Source organism: Helicoverpa armigera, chromosome 5 (assembly GCF_030705265.1).
Source record: "Helicoverpa armigera isolate CAAS_96S chromosome 5, ASM3070526v1, whole genome shotgun sequence".
NCBI classification, from domain to species: Eukaryota; Metazoa; Arthropoda; class Insecta; order Lepidoptera; family Noctuidae; genus Helicoverpa; species Helicoverpa armigera.
Genome location: NC_087124.1, coordinates 12,137,925 through 12,158,519, shown reverse-complemented (window position 1 = coordinate 12,158,519; position 20,595 = coordinate 12,137,925). Strand labels below are relative to the sequence as shown.

The window sequence follows — 20,595 nt, the reverse complement described above, 5'->3', positions numbered from 1 at the left end:
GCCTCTGACTTGTCATTGGTAAAACTTATGACATTGTTTAATTGATGTCTTTAAATTTATCATGACAGAATCACTATTTGATTCAATGTTTAAAAAAAATGCCCCTTCCAAAGAGCTTTATTCCACAACACTACTAGAATCTATGTTGTAAATATCAGCAAAGAAAAACCTAGATACGTCATCGTTCAAAAGAAAAACACACATAGCGTGTAACTTATCTCACCTACTATTGCACAACACAAAACAAAAACAGAACTTAATAACAGTACTTCTACTGTAACAAAACAGCAACAAAAAGCTCTCAATTCTCAGTCTTCATCAAACTCATCTTCATTTCCCTATTACGCAATTTCTTTCCCAGAAACTTAATATGGTGTCTCAAAATATGGAACATTTCAGCAACGTGTTGCAACTGCTCACCACCATTTTGCAACGGCGTAATGAAGCTAATGAATCTAGATGCGCGAGCGCAACTACAAAAATTGTGACGTAACCGTTGCGTCAGTGCGGTTGGTTTTTAGAGAATTACACGGAGATATTAAAATAATGGCGGGCGTAAGCAATGGTGTTGGTTATACTAAGTTTTGTATGATATCTTTCCTCTTCTTATATCAATTCGAAATTGCTGTTTTCAGACATCGTACCGAAAGTCTTGGGTATTGATAAAAAGCTTAGTAGAATCAATAAAAGCTCTTCCTAAGAAATACTTTCACAGACAAATGTTTTGGATTTCTATAATACCAATATTTTCTACAGATTAAGCTACGGTTGAATTAAGTCATTTATCATGTTTTGATGCATCACAGAATCTTTGAGCTGCACATTGCCACATTAGACCAGGTAATGACAACTTACAAATCGATTTGAGTTATGGACATAAAAATAAAATTGAAAGCTGTGATGGACCCCAATAGTCTTGGCACCCTGAATTTCCTCCGGTTATAAGATAAAAAAACGTGCTATTAGTCCCTGTATGTCTTTGAAACTGAACTAAACGAGACAGATTTCCAAATTATATTCCGTGTGCAAATACCTCGGGCAAAATCACAGGCAATACAATTATTAGTGTATATTGTTTCAACGAGGTCACAAAAATACACAACTCACTTATATAGCTCATACAAGACCAAACCAAAGCCATTCACAACATAGATTAACATAGATAGCACATTAACATTATAGATTTATGCAGTATACCAATTCTGTGTAGCTTTCGTACCAGTCGTGGTCGCCTCGGGCCACGGTCGCCTTTAGCTCAACTTGTACTCTGTGACGTAAATAATGCAGACACGATTATGAATGTAAGTTTTATAGGTCCGTGCGTATGTTCGTGGGACTTTAAGTTTGTATAGGAATCTAGATGAACTGGTTTTTTTTTTTGTCGTCTATGGTGTTAAATTTAGCATCGTTTTGATTTTGTGGCGGTTTTCCGCCATACGTGTTTTAAGGTGCAGCGTATCCTTCACCTTTAGTTAATAGACTACCGGTACATATTAATCAAGTATTATTCCTTTATGGCTATTTAAGAAGCCTATTATGTTCCCACAATTGAATTAAAACCTCTGTTCTGAGAGCCGGTAGCATTACCCACTATTTAATTTGGGTTACTTTAGTTTGAAGCCATCTCATTTATTCCCAAGAAGTCAAAGTATCCACTACTGAATGGTGGAGAAGGTGAAGATGAGATCGTATCAGTGAGTTTAGTAGTACTCACTGATACCATCTCATCTTCACCTTTGATAAAATCACCAACTTTCCTAACTCAATCAACCCAGAATCCAGTAGAAATCAAGATAAAGAATCCATAATTACCACTATTCACACACAAATAATACTTAAAGGTAACACATAAACTCGGTACGATAAGACGGTAAATATCTCGAACTTTCTCGAATCCTTTCAAGAGCAATGACATTACACAGTGTGAATTATATTTGCTTATGCAGTTTATTGGTATGAGAAATTTATGTCTGTTGGACCTTGGAAAGTTGGTCTAGTCCACGCAGGTTTAATATCGTGTCTAATAGAAATCTTGCTTTAATGCGTGTTCTGAGAATTAAATTTTGAAATAGGTTTATTAGGTTAAGCTCTACCAATGTCTACCGTAAAATATATTTTATTTGCGTTATAAAGAATCCTTTGACTAAAATTATGTTAATACCTTTTGTATGTTAGTACGCAAGTATTAAAAGCAGGTGTAAAATAATATAGACCGTCTGCGCAGGAAATCTTTACTCATAAACCAACACTTTCTCATTTAAATCATTACTCAGAATTAACACAAGATAGTAGCCTATCGTTATTACTCATGATTTACACGACACTGTTTAAGATATTACCCATAAAGTACCACCTAAGGATGACCACGCCCTTTCAGCGAAGGTTCTGGAACCCGCAGTATCACCTGTTATGGCAAACCAGTACTACATTGTACATCTCGCTGATTGAATAACACTGCCCAACTAGGATCGTAAGCAGTTATGTACGGGTTAGGATATGGTGAAATATCTAACACGCCCTGTTTAGCTAGTTAACTTATTGGTCTCGCTACCATTTGCATTAGAATGGAGTGAAATAGTGTGTTTGGTTTACAGATAATACGTGTTGGTATTAGGTTGCTATAAATTAGTGAACTGATTTTATAGTTTAGTTTACAAGCTTCTAAAGTATTGTAGTATTGGTCTTATGTAGGGGCAGTCTTATCAGTGTTTCCGACCATATTATTCACGCAACCCCATAATTCTTACCAAAAGTACTCTTTCTTTACTTTTCTCTTTCTTTGAGGCTATCTAGTGTGTCAATCCATCAAAGGTCGACATAAAACTACTAACATTAAGAAACCATTGCATTTCTTTTTAATAATGAGCTTTTTATGGATGGCTACAAAAATACACATGATCAGTGAAAAGTATAAAATAAAAACTCCACTTACCAGGCGGACAATCACACTCGTATCTCAGCTGGTCCAAAGGCGTGCATCTCCCATCATGATGACACGGAGACGGCTCACAAGGAACGTACTCCGCATCACAATCCCTTCCTGTGTACCCAGGCTCACACACACAAGTGTACGACCCGTGTGTGTTGAAGCACCTTCCATGGTGGCAAGGGCCGGAGCCACTAGAACATTCGACGACGTCTTCGGTACATCTGGAGCCGGTGAAGCCAGGGGGACAGGCGCAAGAGTAGCCAGCAGTGGTGGTGTTGTCAGCTACACAACGTCCTCCGTTTCGACAGGGTTGGGATGCGCAGTGGTCTTCGTGAGAGCATTCGTCACCTGGGAAAGAGGTTTGAGATTAGATAGAGAATAGAAATTGCTTATGAGATTGGAATAAAGCATTGATAATCGCCATTGGCCTTACATTAAACTACTAATACTTAAAAAAAGACAATCATTTAAAGGACCTTTCAAGGAGCTTTCTTGACTTTACATATTGAGCAAAAGTACAAGTAGAAGTCCAGAACAAAAGAAAAGTTTAATGATACTCTCAAGCATAAGCGCCAATGAACAAAATAAAACCTGTCATAATCTGAGTGGCTTATGCAAAACACGAACATAATCATTCATAATCAAGGTTGAGATTGAGAGACACGGCTTCATTCGACTATAAGACACCGACACGAATGATCGAATAGGACCTACAGACATAAACATCTAATCGAATCCTTCATAAACCATTAAGGACAGCTTCTAAAATCATAATTATCTAATCAGGAATATTAATGAGACAGATGTGTGTGAATCGCTAAAACAATTTGCATTTAAAAGCGCCGATGAGCAGATATTAATCGAACTGATGATTGCGATTCGATATCGATAAGTCGAAGCCGATTGTTAATCGAGTAATTTAGCTTTCGATTGAAATTTTGGATTTGACATCGTTTTACAATTGAACAGTTTGGAGTTAATTATTTTATTTGCATATGAATTGATAGTATCTATGGGCGTTTTTGGAGAAAGCGTGGCACACTTATAAAGAGGCCGATGTTTCATTGATAATTTGAACTAAATTATGTCAATGATATCAATGTTTGAAATTGTGATTCATTCATTGATATTACTAATGTTGACCTTTATTAATAGGTTGATTAGAACAATAACAAAGCAAGACCCAAAATTGTCGATGGTGTCGACCTGACCTCTGAAATTCATCATGTAATAAGAATGTTAGGCTGACTAATAGACGCCTAAACGAAAGAATTCGGTTTGATTGGTGGAACGAGCTCAATTGCTGTTATGGACACTTCTTCGATCCTAATGCAAGTTTAGAAACAAAATGTTTAACGCCTGATAGGTATCTGGCTGTGGTTGTTCTTGTAGGTCTTTTACGACGTCATAAAATAGATATTGCTGTTTCTGTAAATTGATCTGTTAAGTGTTTGAACAGTGCTGGATTTTTAACGACTGCCAATAACTCAGAAAACCCACATTGTTATCATCATGCACAGAAATGTGAAATAGCTTAATTGGTCCTTTCGCCTTTACACTTTGCTTGTACCTACATCACGTTAAAATCTAACGTTTTCTACACTAACAAATTAATTAACCATACGCATATTTCTTCCAAAAATTTATCAATCATCAAAGCGGCAGCCGACTCTAAAACAGTAAACCATCTAATTCATTAGTTGCACAAACAATTGTACGGCATTCGGTCGCATTCACATAGCTCCAAGACTGATATTCAAAAAGTATTACTTGCCACTAGTTATTCAGGAAATGACAAATTGCGGACTTTCTATAAACTTTCACCGACTCCCGTGTGATACGAACGCAGTAATATGTAATTTTCCATATAATCTATTAAAAGTTTTATTCGTTTAATTGAAAATTGTTCTTGATTAGACTCGGAGGTGGTTTCGTCAAGTGCCACTTCCAGTAGACTGTAATTGGTCTTTGCATGCAATGCTACCTGTTTCATTATTTCTAATTCATTTACTTTTTCTAATGTTTTTTGTTTGTTGTTCTCGCTCGTTTTGATGACGTTCGTGAGAGTCGTGACCACATTTCGACAATGAAGCTCAATTACATTAAAAGTTATTACCTTAATTAATACTTATTTTATACTATAAAAACGTTGCTTCAAAATCTGGTCTAGGTAAAATAAAAATGTTTCTTTCCTCTGATTGCTGTGCAAATGGTTTCAAGAACGATCTAGAATACCAAATCAAGAACTACTGCAAAAAAAAACAAAATTAACGTTTTTCACTCTTCAACAGAAAATTGATCTAAAAGACCTTCCACATTTCCACAAACCGTATTCTAAATCACTCGTCTCACTTCTACAAGATTATTGAGCATCTAAACGTCTGTGCGCGCCATAATTGCTTGCCTTAGATGGCGGCTGCGCTTACGCAGCGGAGGAGTTTTTGCTCAGATTCCCTTCTTATGGTGGCAACTAGCCCATGTAGACTACTGGTTTGGTAAGTGCGATGTGAGTTGTGTCTTTTTTTTCGTCTTCAGCATTTTAGAATACTGATTTGGTCTGACTTAAGTATATTTAAAGTTATACAAGTCGACCAACGTGCGCTTTGCTTCATTGCAGTTAATTTTATGTATCACTTTAGTATAAAATTGCACAAGTAATAGCGTACAAAATAAACAAATGACAATCTAAACATCTGTCATATCTTTAAAACTATTATTATCTCTAGTTTACAGTACAAAATGATCAGGACCAAACAAATAAAATTTGTTTAGTAAGGACCAATAAAGGCTCCACATGAGTTTGTTTTTACTATCAAATATAATAGACTCTCATTAGACAATGCTTTATTTCTTTTATATTATCCTATTTAGTACAAAAAAATCACTAGTGACATGCGCCTTGTAATTAAGGACCCATTTTAGCAGTACCATCTGCTTCAGATCTTAAAAATATCCCCAATCATATACTAAATGATAGACCGTGATCTTCATAAGAAACAATCTCAGAGAGTCAGGGACAATCAAAACCAATTACTGTACTACTTAAGAAAGACGTGCAATTAAAAATACGAAATAATAACATACGTCCTGTTATTACAAAAATATTGTAGGACCACCTCAAAAATAAACTTTATTTAACCATGGCATCATTCTAACAATTAACGATATTTTATGGCTTTAAACTTTATGATATGAAACGTCATGACGGCAAATAAAAATAGTTGAGACATGACTGGTACTTAGCTAGTGGAGCAAATCCGTAAAAGGATATAAAATATGTAGTTAAGATACTAAAGTATAAATCGCAGAGACTTGTTCACAATACATGACAATACTAAACAATGATGAAAATAGTTATTGTAACAAATGAAGCAGAGTGACTTTTGTATTTAGATACAAAGAAAGCTGATGTTTGAAGCAATTTTGTACCACGATGCACGACCAAATAATATTGAGGATAAGATGTGGATTTTGATTTATCTGCAAACTCTGAGAGTATTTGAAAACCAAACTTGAAACAGAAGAACGGATGCTTCTAAAAGTTCACATCTAAACGAAGCGATAAACGTATCACGTAATAGACTTTATGTGCAACAAAATAAGAGTGTAGAGCCTACTAATATTATTAGAGTATTTGAAAGGAAACGACTTTCCAAAATTGACCAGTTACTCCTTCCTAAGGTTACAACATTAAGAGTCCACTAAATCATTATGATAACATAATTCTGAAACAAGTTTTGCTTGAGGCACTGATTGATCAAATTTCGCTTTTAGTTAACCGTCTTTTATGTTCGTAATTTATTTTATGCCAACTGTAATATAAAAATCTTCATCGTTTTAAATGACAGATTTATATTGACTTTTATTGATATCGTTTACGTTTGCGTTTCTAAGTGTATTAAATGTTCCCATATTTTGATGGTGATTCGAGATTCATGGAATTCATATTGTGATTTTTGATTGTTCTTTATTGGGAAATGACAATTTATAGCTTAACTTTAACTGAGTATGTCCTAATTCGAATTAAGACGAATATTTTTTTTTTTACTGTTGCTCATTTAAGACAGCGCCATAATGATAAACGATGCTGATTAATATTTTTATGTACATCCTGGATTTATGCTACAACAACATACCGTTAACGACAAATATGAATTATTATCGACAGCTCACCATTGTGATCATAACAAAAGCCATAAATGGCGTAGGATAACCACCATAAACGGTGTCTAAGACGATGCCAATTGAAACAAAGATTAAAATCAATTCTTCATGTTCTAGCTGTATTATCTTTACCGTAATTTATAACATAAGTCTTGTATCACAAACACCTGTTTATTAGTCATCAAAATGCGTAACCAATTACGCATAAAGGATGTAAGATACAGACAGACGGACAGACAATTATCGTGATAATATCTAAGCCAGCTGAGGAAGAATATGAAGTAGATAATTGCATAGGTGAAGTAAATGGGATTAAGATAATTGAAAATTAAAGCAAAGCAATCTCAACAAGAATAAGAAATGACACCCTGTTAGGGTCTTCAACCATAAACACGTTTGGTGTTGATTGAAATCCAGGTGAATGACATAAAACTTACGAAATAATAACTATGATAATGGAACTGCGTCTTATAATGAATTAAAATAATTAGTCTGACACTCCAGAAGATTTAATTGATATGTGTCCAATTTGATTCCGAATGACAACACCAATTTTGAACGCAATAAAAGAGACGATCACTCTGAGGGTGTATGTTTAATACGACGACCTACACTGGTAGTGTTTAATGCCACTATCAAAAACGGAGTCATAAAGAGTGTGAAAATTGGAACAAGAGACTCACCTGTATAGCCGGGCGGACAATCGCATTCGTAAGTGTCGAGTGACGTCAGCCGGCAAGTAGCTCCATTTAAACAAGGAGCTGAATCACAGGCAGCCGGTATACTGATCTCACATAACGATGCGCTGAAGCCCAAAGGACAGTCGCAGGCGAAGGAAGGAGGACCTCCGCCAACTCCTGGTCGGACCCTGCAGGAGCCTCCGTTCTGGCATCGAGGACTAGACTCGCTGTGGCAAGGGTTCAGATGCTGGCAGAACTCGCCCGCGTATCGGGATGTACAGCTGAAACAAAGAAAGATTATGTTAGTTATGTGCAAAAAAATACCGAAAAAAGACGACGACATTAAAATATATTATGGAAAGGATTGTCTATTTTCCAAAATGCGATAAGTGGTGTCAGCAGTACTATGAAACGCAAATAGATACTTTCAAGTCCCTACTGAATAAATAAAGATCTCAGTGAAGCGTTTGATGCCATTAACAAATAGGAATATCACTTTCCTCAAGTGAATAATAATCTCAAAGACTGCCACTTTAACCTGTTACTTATCCTTGTAATTTTATACTTTTGAGTCCATTGGCTCCTTTGCGAACAGTAACTCCTGCCTTTTGTATATCTGTCCTGATTCATAGAGCTGTAGCCTTTTCTTGAAAGGCTATTTTACTTTTTGGTTCTGTATCCAAACCATTGGACATGTGTGAGGGTTTATGTATATGTGCTACTCTATTTAAAGTGCTAGTATTTATTATTTTGCCTCCGTTGGAGGTCTTTGTAATACACAATGGGTCTATAATCTTGGCCTTTTCTATCATTTGAGTGAATGTTATAGGTTTAAGCTTATTTTTGTTTGATTATGTTGTATGCGTTTTACTTTACTTATTTATGTTAAAATTATCATAAACTTAGTTTCCGCATATCAAGTTACAAATTTTTATTAATTGAACAAAGATTGACGATGTGTCGCGACGCATATTATTGACTTTAAAGTCACTTTTAAAAATTCATTATTTGGAACATGAGTTGGTTCTCAAGACCTTGGTATGCATAAATAATTAAAATCTATAAATAAATACTAATAGGGAATCTTTTACGTCAACAAAAAATATTGCATCATATTTTCCATTTTTACCTTTGACCAGACCAGATTGGCATTATGTATTCATTCATAAAAATTCCGAAACCCTGAAGCCTACAGAAATAAACTGGCAAACTAAATAACATATTCGTTGCATTATAAGGCTGACAACACACTAGCGGCTCGTACGTAGGTGTGCAGTCGTGCAGCGCGGGCCGGACGTCTACAATAAATAACGCAGATACGTCGCGAACACGACCACGTGACGTGTGCACGTTCAGCCCTCGCCTTTGTATCGCGTTTGTGCTTTTTTTTGGATCCAATATTCGAATAAATGAATTAAAAAATGGTCTTGGGTACATATTTTCATGTGTAAATTATGTCATCATCCTAAAGGGTATTAAAACTTGGGTAGATCATTTTGAAACAGGTCATCATTTAAAAAATAAATAGGAGCATTTTTCTTCTGAATTCAAAAATTGTTTTAGAAATCTAGACTCTAGAAACGATTAATATGTAAGACAAAAAACAACTTAAGAAGTAAACAACGATTGAAATAGAAATACTAAGAATAAAACAAGCAACATGTATAATGATGGTGTTTTTGCAGATTGCTATAATGTAGGTAATCATGGACCGCTAGCTCATCGTCTAAGAACGCCATTAAGTAATCAATTTCCCTCAGTTATCTCCTACACCTTGCAGAATAAGCAACTTTATACTTTCTATGTTTTTCTTTTATAGCATCAGTATTATGAACTTTTACTTAACCAATCTCTTTTGAAAACACCTCTTCTGTATTATTTTTTATAACACTATTGATACTAGTTTGAAATCAGAACCATACACCCTTTTGGCAACTTGTTGTTATAAGAAAGAAAAGAGAACTTTTCTATTTATAAAATCAGAATATGTTATTGACAGTAAATAACGAAGCAACGGTTCAAATCATTATAGATAATGGGAACTGAGAAATTCTTGACATAATTCAAACCATTGCACGGAGCTTAAGGTGCACCCAATACGGTCACAGATAAAATAGTCAGAAACCGCCCACGTAACGAAGAAAATCTTTCCTTAGCAGTAAAAAGGTCGTATTATCATAATCTCACCATAAATTACAATGACATGATAAGTGAACAGAGAATACGCATATTAAATAAATCATTGTCACTCCCGATATTTATGGACGTGACAGAATTCTGAAAGTGCAGTTTTGACGAGAAGAGTTGCCTGACGTTTTATCAAAAATATATCTTTTTTTAGCCACAGATGTTTCATCATCTTGATTTCCATTCTAGATTGATTTAAGATCTGCAATTCAGAATAAATACATAGTGAGATAAACGAAAAATCTTTGCGAAGGAAGCAACGCCCACTTTACTTTTATTATATTAGCTTGTATCACAGATAGCAGTCCCGATCTAAATGTACCCACCCACGGGTATGTTAATGTTCCCAACTTTAACGAAGTAAATCTCATTTATTGGCCCGTACCAATACAGACACTTTAAGTGTTGGTGGGAAAATAAACTGTATCCAACTACCCATAGACATTTTACACAAATTGAACATCATAAACCCATATTGGTTCTTTGATTACACATTCATTCTAAATGGTTTGTGTATTTAATATTGTTTATAATATTTGTAACAATTATAACCTCCAAATTTATTGGCCGTAAACCTAATAAAATGGGTATGGATGTAAAGTTATTTATTTTCTAATAATTATGAATATTAACACGTTCATCGCGGAAGCCCATTTATGCATCTAGTTAATATGACGCAACGAGATCTATAAGTTCTCGTCGTGATCCATCCAGGAATAACGCAACGAGATCCAGCAGATCTCGTACGACTCAGTCACTTCAAACCCCAATAGTTTTATGAAATTTGAATAATTTTATATTTTTTTTGTATGTGTAGGTAGGAGATGATCAGACCTTTCAGTAGGTTTTCACCGCCTCAAGTTATGTCGAAAACAATAATGGAAAATTTACAAAATAGAAAAACGAGAACTTTTGGATCTCGTTCAGCACTAGATAGCAAGAAAATGCGAGTACTTTTAGATCTCGTTTTGCAGATATTGCATAGTATCGATAAAAAAATAGTGATGAGAAACAATAAGACCAACAACATTATCGATAAAATTAATCATTTATTATAATACTATAGTGTAAGGCATTAGAAACTTATAAACTATTCAGTGCAAAAAATGTCAATGTTTTTCATTAACATGGAAGACACATAGTTTTTTCACACTTCACACAGAAACCTTTTACCTGTTTTGTCTTTTTATCAGCTTCCTTGCTAGTCATTGTTTTTCGTGCCTTTTCATAGCAACTCACACAACGTCTCTTCTTGGTATTCACTATATATTTGTGTTCAGTGGTCACTTCCGGATTATAGCGTAATTGATATGCACACATCGAAAGTTGACACGACACTAATTATTTTCTTGTGAGGATTCGCACGAGATCGCTACGAGATCCTTTAGTTCTCGTTCCGCGCTAGATGCAAAATTTTACTATTTGGTCGCAACGAGACCTATTAGATCTCGTACGTTTTTATTCATAAAAATACTACATCCAATGTACCTAATGTGAACAAAAATATTTGTCTCACTCTATCAGTAAAGAAACATACAGAAATATCATTTGCCGAAATGAGATGGACATAGGATTTCACTTGCGCGATACTAAAACGTCACAAACGAGAACTAAAAGGTCTCGTTCCGCGTTGAACGTGTTAATGTTTTATTAGTTTTGAGTCAATAAGATTTGATGAATGGTGTAAGCTTGTTAGTCGAAGTCAAGGCGAAACCAGCTGATACTTAGAAAGCAAGAACAGCCGAAAACATTTCTAGACACAAAACTATCACCAGTGAAATGTACGTGAAAATATATAAAAATAATCCTCCAAGGATTTGCCTGAGCAAAATGTTCTGGATCCAAACAATGGATTCCACCAAATACAAATGGCTTTATCGTGATTTCGTTAGGTTGGTGTACTGAAGTGAGGTGAGCTTGTCTGGCGTGGGAGGACGAGCCGGAGCCTGCCCACGCAGTGACCTCGCTAGAGGGTGCATGCACTGGTCCTGCTTGCGACTTCGATGACGTTGTAGATGTTTCAGAATATATTTGCGAGTTTTGAGATCAAGGAGAAGAAGACAGACTATTGAAATCGAAATTAAAAGAGAACACAAGCTAGTTATTTGTTCTATAGATAACAGTGAAAAAAATAAAAATGAAGGTGGAAATCGTCCCATAAAACCCGCTGAGCTTCCTCAGGTTTCCCAATCCCATTAATTACTACGTCGAAGGAACAATAAGACTGTTAGATGACGATGGCCACCGCGCAAAAGATTATCTCTAAAAATTATAACCTGTCTGGAAAATAGGGCTTTTGTTCAGCTAACAAGACTGGGAGCTAAATCTTCATTATAGGGCTAACAATAAATTGTTATTATCGCTGATCTAATTATAGACGTGGATGAAAAAAGCCAGGTATCGACACGGTAATATTAGGTTTTTATTTGCAATTTCATATGAGCATGGCCGTCTTCGTCGTTTGATAATGACAGACTATCCTGTTTGTTGCCTGGTAATTTCGATATAATTTAGAGCTTATTGTTTTAAGAGGTTTTCTGCACCCAAAACAAAATTGTTCGTCAATGAAATTTGAAAATGTAGCATAGCTTATTATAAACTACCCTATTTATAAACTTAAATTTTCTAAATACCATTGGTCTTTTACATTTCCAGCTTTCTCAACAGCTCCAACCATCGCGACCGCATCTATGTTTGACACACGGCTAGTTGAAAACCGCGCCAGACCAAGGTTGGCTGCGCCGCCATAATTTATGGCTGGCGACAGGAGATCCCGTGTCGCAGCCAGTGCCCGCAATAAATAAATAGTTGCGTGCTTGTTCTATGTTATACGATACGCTGCAACGCTAGTGAACTTTTAAAGGGTTGCACCATTTAATGCTAGTGAGGCGATGAAAGAGTTGGTGCATTTAGATACGCTGGACTGTAGCTTAGAAATGTGGAGGGTTGTCAAGGAGATAGGTTTATTTGATAAAAATAAAATGATATGCTGCATTATTAACTACATCTATGTATAACTTGGTCAGCTTAAAATGCATCGACATTGAAAAATATTATAATAACCGTCACGTAACACCTGTTCCAAAAATAATTATTTCCAAATGCGTTTGTACCAAATGTAACAGTACCTACTACAGGCGGTACATCATAATTAGCATGGGCACGTATGAATGCATGTATAATATGATTAAACGCGCACAGACGACAAATATTCCGTTGGGTTCGGTTCGTGGAAGCGCGCATAGCATCGCATGTCGTAGTTATCTGATGCGCGCGCTGACGGCCTGCGTGCGCTTAGGCGCACGCGCAAGCCTTGTATCTTGACGTTTAATCGTTTAGCGCTGAAGTGTCATCGATGTGAATGTTATTTTTGGCTGCTGATTAAGATTTTGTATCGGCGGATCTTTCGATTGAGATTTTCAGATTTCTCATCTCCTTTTGCTTTATTTGGGTGTCGTCCTTAAATTTTAAAGGCGGCATCGTCAAGGAGGAAATACGCCAAATATTATCTTCGATTCCGCGAAGAGGTCTGAGCCAGACCCATCATACAGTTGCGTGGTACATAACTAACATGACTTTACGACTACCTTTTTCAAACATATTATACAATTCAAGCAGCGATCCTATTACCGCAGAACTTTTAAGGCGATGGCCGATCCCACAGATCAGCTAGTACTAATCACTTGATACCAATTTGTAACGATAACGGTAACGAGCCGGCTGGACCAGAAAAAGTGTTTTTCTACAAGATTCCCCAGTTTTTTCCTGAGAGAACTGACAGCAGCCGAACCAGTTCAGTTCCTGTCATCATTAGGTGCGTCTGCGCATCTATGGACATGCCCAGTTATGCGACCCGTAAAGGGCGGAAAAGAAGCAATGTACTCGTGATGTTCAACCGTTTTAATGGATTTTTGTATGGGAATTATGTTAATTGACGTTAATCGTATGAAATGCGTTTGGATTAAGCCGTTCTTTCTCGTTACTATCATAGAAATAGTTTTTGGTATTTTGTGAGAATATTGTTTTAGAGTAGTCACAAACTAAAATTTTTGATGCTTGTGTTGCGTGAAATGATTCACAAAGGCAATATATAATTGTGCCATATCAACAGAAAATACGAATTAGATATTTACTGTCTTCATCTGGGACAACCGTAAACCAACTATTTTATGATATTGCTCTAAGACCATATTCATAACAAGTCTACCTGCTACTCGAACTACACCAAATTAACAGTCTCCTAGTATAGGAGGTATGGGATTAAAAGAAATAATATACTAATTTGATATTGAAATATTTATTCTATACTTTAAATGGTACTTGGAAGCAATACGTCCGTCTAACAAGATCCCGTGACGCAGTGTGTGTAGAGTTAAATAAACAGTAGATTGTTCAGATAGAACAAAGAACAATGTTATCGAAAGTTAGGGGTATTAGTTTTTGCTTTATATAATCCAACACGCCCCCTCAAAAATTAATCCCTAACTTTTAGTCATTCGTTAGTTTACTATACAGTATCTAGTCTACAATTCAACATTACAAAGTGAATACCAACTTATAAATACGACGTAACATATTATACTTCCAAGTAAGGTCTGGGACAACTGTACAATAATGGTCCAACATTTGCTGCACAGGATCAGGGAAAACCCAGAAAAACCTGATCAGACCATTTCATAATGAAATTGTACTTAAATTAAAACTTATTCTATACCCAATCCTTTTCTCAGTCTTATAAAAGACACGACTGGTAAAGGTTTTGTCAACAAGTCTGCCAACTGGTTACCTGTGGAAATATAATTTAATTTTATTACATTTTTCTCAACTTGTTCTCTAGAGAAATGATATTTTATATCTATGTGTTTGGACCTTTTATGACTTGTTGGATTATTAGCTATGCTAATACATCCGTTATTATCTTCATATAAAATAATGGGCTTATTAATTTTTAAGTTTATGCTTTCTGCCAGAGACTTAAGCCATAATGCTTCTTTAACAGCTTCATATAAAGCCATATATTCGGATTCAGTAGACGAGTTTATTTAATGGTTTTGGTACTAATGTCCATGTATTATTTTTCTTAAGAGAATTGAGTTCTTCTCTGACTGCTTTTTCCCACTGATTCCTATCGTTCAGAGATTTAATTTCATTTAATGATTTTGGTATATTACTTGTGATGGATAACGCACTATAAACATCATAGTCATTTTCATTATATGATTTACGCGAACATGTTTTCAGTCTTTCACTTCTTCGTAAATTTAAAAATTCATCAGGTTTATCCTGATTTTTGTGTTTCAAACTACTCTCAGATTCATTTTCAGGTTCATTCGGTATTTCATGACTACCGATTTTTCGAATTTTACTTGTACTGCATTCATCAGATTGAGAGCTATCTGATTTAGGGCCAGAACTATGAGACTTATAAGACACTGATTTTGTTACGGAGTCATTATCAGTTTCGTCTTGGGAATATGTATTATTACTCCGTTCAGGTCGTAATGAAGGCCTAGATTCGATAAAATTAGTCTCATCAATTACAACGTCCCTTACAGTTTCATATTTTTCGAATTCTGTATTCCAAACTTTATAACCATTGGGTTCATAACCTACCAGTATTCCTTTCCACGACCTATTGTCAAATTTGTTTTACTGGTTTTATTATGAACATATACAGTTGAACCGAAAACTCTGAGATTTTTAACGCTTGGTTTCCTATCATGCCACATCTCGTATGGTGTCTTTGATTGACTTAAAGCTTTCGTAGGCGTAATATTTATTAAATAAACTGCAGTTAAAACTGCATTTCCCCAAAACGTTTTGATGCTTTAGTGCCATTTAACATAGCACGAGCTTTTTCTGTTATTGTGCGAACCATACGTTCTGCAACACCATTTAACTGTGGGGTCCTAGGAACTGTTAAATGATAGCTTATGCCTCTTTCTCTACAGTAGTTTTTCATTTCGGTGGATAAGTATTCACCACCGTTATCACTATAAAGATTTACTACTTTGAAATTGAATTTAGCCTCACTTTTAGCGACATAGTCTTTAAAAGCTGTAAACACTTCTGATTTGTAAGTTAACATATACACCACACAATAATGTGTGTATTCATCAACAAATAAAACAAAATAATTTCTGTTATCTATTGTTGGAGGTGTTATAGGACCACAAACATCTGAATGCACAATAAACAGAGGGCGTTTAATGTAACTTTTGTCTTTAACTTTATTAAAAGGCAGGCGAGTCTGCTTCCCATTTATGCATGCTTCACACAACTTATCATTTGGAGTTACGGTATTTATTTCATCTAAGTCATCAATCATATTATGACATTTTAACTGCAGGAATTTAGTTTTACTTATATGTCCTAGGCGTTGATGCCATAATTCATATTTATTTTCATTAACATAACATGCTTGGGAAGCGGATTCCCTTTTATTACTGGTATTTTAAACTCTAGAACTATAAGATTATTCAATGTCTTACCTTTCATGATGATTTTACCTTCCTTTGTAATTTGTGTGCCTTTGTCATCAAATATTATGGTGAATCCTGCTTGCTGCATCTTTGATACCGATATTAAATTATATGGTACTTCGGCACAGAACAATACATTTGTAAGTATTCCTTGCACTCCTGTTTGACTGATAAGATTTATGTTTCCCCTTTTAGTTGCTGAAATAAATGTATTGTTTTTAGCTACTGAAATTTTTAAAGGAGGATTTAAACATTCAAACGATGTGAAGAGATCATCTCTATTTGTGATGTGATCAGACGCTCCTGAATCTAATAGGAATTTAATTGTCGAGTGGTCTTTTTCATAATGGTATGCGCTTGTCATGAACGCAAATCCTGAAAAAGAAGAATTCGAGGTCGTTCCCTCTTGCAGGGCAATAGTTTGGACTTGTCTTGTCCTTTCTGGGGCATTGTTTTGTATATTTGTCTGTCTTTTGAAATAGAAACAATCCTGTTTCTTGTGTCCTTTGCGTCCACAGTAATGACATTTCACAAATTTTTGTTTGTTTGTTTTCTTGAATGTTGTATTCTTCAAATAGTTTTGTTTTGTGCGATTGTATCTGTTTTATTATATTTTTCTTCAACATGGAGTATCTTTAAACTGGTATCACGACTCTCGTTTTTAATTTTACTTCGTGATCTAATAGTCTAGTTTTACAAAACCGAGAGTGATATTTTCTTCAGATAGTGTCTCAATTGCAGTGATAACGCCATCATATGTATTCGGGAGAGTAAGTAATAAATGAGCTACTTTGTCCGTTTCCTCTAATTTAGCTCCAGCAGCTGATAATTCTGTCAGCAGATCGTCAAATGTTGAGAAGTGTTTGATCAAGGGTATATCGGCTTTTAATTTTAATCCCAATAATTGTTTTCTCAGCGCTAATTGAGTTGCTACACTTTTCCTTTCATAGATCGCGTCAAAATGTTTAAAACTGCTTGAGCAGTCCCATTTTCATTAATATAATTAAGATATGAGTCCGCCAAATATTCGACTATAATACTTTTGGCTGCCTTATTATTCTTTTCCCACTCAGCGGATCGCGTTCCAGGAATTTCTTCGTCAATAACACTGAGCAAGTTTAACTCTGAAAGCAGTGTACGAATTCTAAATTTCCATACACTGTACTTTTCTCCATTAAAAGGCTTAATGTTTCTTTTCACTTTTTCCATTGTCACAACTTTATTTTTATTTACAACTATGCACTTTACTGTCACTACGCACTACTGAATGTTCTCACTACTAAATGTCCTTTTTCGCACTGGGCCCATAACCTATAGGAGGTATGGGATTAAAAGAAATAATATACTAATTTGATATTGAAATATTTATTCTATACTTTAAATGGTACTTGGAAGCAATACGTCCGTCTAACAAGATCCCGTGACGCAGTGTGTGTAGAGTTAAATAAACAGTAGATTGTTCAGATAGAACAAAGAACAATGTTATCGAAAGTTAGGGGTATTAGTTTTTGCTTTATATAATCCAACACCTAGAGCCATATAAACTGTTCGTTGAAAAATAAACGAAACCCAATATGGCGGGAGCATAAAACGCACGGTAGCATGCGCCGGCGCAGCGCCATAGCTCATCGGGTGCGCGCGCAACTAAAACATTACATTTCGCTTGTTCAATAAATACTTCTCTTTTCTCCCGGCTTTGTATGCAAATTGTGGTTTCAATGTCTTATTTGTTTTGTGTATGGATTTTTAAAGCTAGTTTACGCTGTGGAGTTAGTCGTTTTGTGGTTGAAGGAAGTATATGGGAATTTCAGCAGATTAGATGCAGAATCACTTGGCAGAGATTTTTAAGATGGATTTTAAAATAATTTTCTATCTTAACTTCCAACGAATAATAATAGCAAAAATGTTACTGTTTTCAAACTATTATTTCACCATACATGTGTGGATCATAAAAACAATTCGTGGACCCAATTCCCACATCGCAGAATGAGGCAGAACAACACGTGTTGTTAAACATGTGTAAAAATGCTGCCAACGTACGCCGTTCAGATTTCTCCTATTCTCAGAAAGATCTGTTATGTGAGGTCTGGGTACAGAATTAGATTGGCAAAGCTCATTGAGCATTGCATGAATTAAGTTCACTTGTATTTACATTGCTACTTCTAAAAGTGCTTGAACTTCATTTTCGTCATTCAAGACATAATTTTTTGTTACATAGACGATAGAAAAAAACTTCACTAGATCTTTCTAAACACCCAATTTCACAAGAAAACCGCAAAACTAAGGAAAACACAGCAGAAACTGCAGTAGATCCCTCTAAACCCTTAATTAGCGTAACAACAATTAGAGATACGAACACAAAGGCTGCGGATTGTATCTTGGACTCGGGAGGACCTTCCATTCCTTGTAAATCTTTCAGATAGCGCGTCGCAGACACCGGCCGATAAGAAAGCCCACACGACCCCAGTAATTGACGTAATAAGCTAAAGGTTTTTGAACCCCTATAGCAACTTTATGTCCTAGGATTTAAAATAGATAGGCCCGATGATAGTGCTATATTGTAGCAATAAATTGTCCTATCTGAGTTTCGTGCGAAATATTATTTGATATGGATTATTTTGATGTTGGAGACGCTGATAGGATATGAATATTTATGTGTACTATCTTACTCCATAGCACGATAAAGTAATAGTAATCTTAAGAAGGAAAGCTTTCGTACTATGCAACAGTTTTGTACAATTCTCCCCTCCGACCATCAACAAAACCACCAATCCAGCATTTTGAGCACCATCCAACACAAACTTAGACAGTTCAAGCATCTAGATCGTCTAAATTCAGATCTATGTTAGTACGTGATTGGGCGAACGAGCGACGCAAGCGCAGCGGCGGACGCAATTTGCCGAGGGGCGTGGCCACGGTAGCGAGAGGGGGAAAGGGACACCCGCACCTACACGTAATAGGTAACCTCCGCGCACTCGAATTCTTCAAGTTTTTCTTGTAAGGACTAAGATTTATAGTGATGGTGCTGCTAAATGAGATGAGTCTGTGTTTCTTTGATTAGCATGACATTTTAGAAATGTAGTTTTTATTACAATTGATGCCTTTAACTAAGTAAATTACTAGTGATATAAATATTGATTTAAAGGCTGAACACAACAATAGAAAAACTGAGAAACCATTTATTCAAATAAATAGAGCAGACGGCGATGAACTTAATAAGCAACATCCAAAAATATAACATGAACTAGTCACACAAACAAAGTAGAATTTACCAAGCGCATTAAAGGCAGAGGCGAATGGAACGCGAACAAATAATTCAGATGGTCTATGCTTGCTATCCGGGACACAATACTGTGCCACACAATGAGTGCAGTACTTTGTGCCTCAGGTAAGGCTAGTGGTCGGATTTTATATTTGAAGTACCATACAAGTTCTAACAATGCAATCAAGAATGATTTTCGAAATGAGCTTTAATGCTTTTGATTTTAGGTTTAAATTGCAAATGTGCTGGTGGATTTATACTATGATGCTCTGAATTTGAGATTTTTGATGTTAAATTTTCGTCTTTATTAGTTGTAAATTCAAGTGACAAAGTATCCAAAAGTTTATTTCCAACTTGATTTCTCAACGATACAAAAACAAATAAACCCGTTTACATTATTTGTTTAGGCTCAAATCCCGAATTTGGCAGTGCAGTTGGCAATCGCTCTTATAAAAGGTTAGCCAATGTAATAATACCAAAATTCGAGGCAGTTGCGAAATCGTGACTGAACAAACATTTGGCAAATGATAATGACTCGAAAAGGTGATTTGTCCAAGTGTGATGTCGAAAAAGATTGTATTCTATACATTTTAAGAGATTTGGGTCTTGATGATAACATTTATACTGCATTGGATGACGTAGATATTTTTAAAAGCAGTCTTGCTTTAAAGATTGAAGATAATGAAACACCGAATGACGGTTATTAATAAAGTGGTGATTTAATAAATAATGTCATGATTATGAATTCCTAGGATTTAAACAAGAAACTGAATGAATGGCTATGGAACGGAAAATGCATCATTTAGCAATACTAAAACTGTCATCTTAATTATATTAATCAGCAACACAAATTGTTTTAGTTTTTTAAGGAATTAAGAAATCTTTTATAAT

General features: G+C 35.5%; 1 protein-coding gene across 5 annotated transcripts in view; it reads right to left on the bottom strand.

Annotated features, from left to right (window-relative positions):
- Positions 1-20,595, bottom strand: part of LOC110379649 (neurogenic locus Notch protein) — a 135,345-nt gene that overhangs the window by 43,947 nt on the left and 70,803 nt on the right. For all 5 annotated transcript variants that reach the window (XM_064034909.1, XM_064034906.1, XM_064034910.1 and 2 more), the window contains exons 3-4: positions 7,777-8,054; positions 2,933-3,277 (exon numbers count right to left, since the gene is read on the bottom strand). In XM_064034909.1, coding sequence (XP_063890979.1) covers positions 2,933-3,277; positions 7,777-8,054 — 623 coding nt within the window. The remainder of the gene's footprint in view (positions 1-2,932; positions 3,278-7,776; positions 8,055-20,595) is intronic.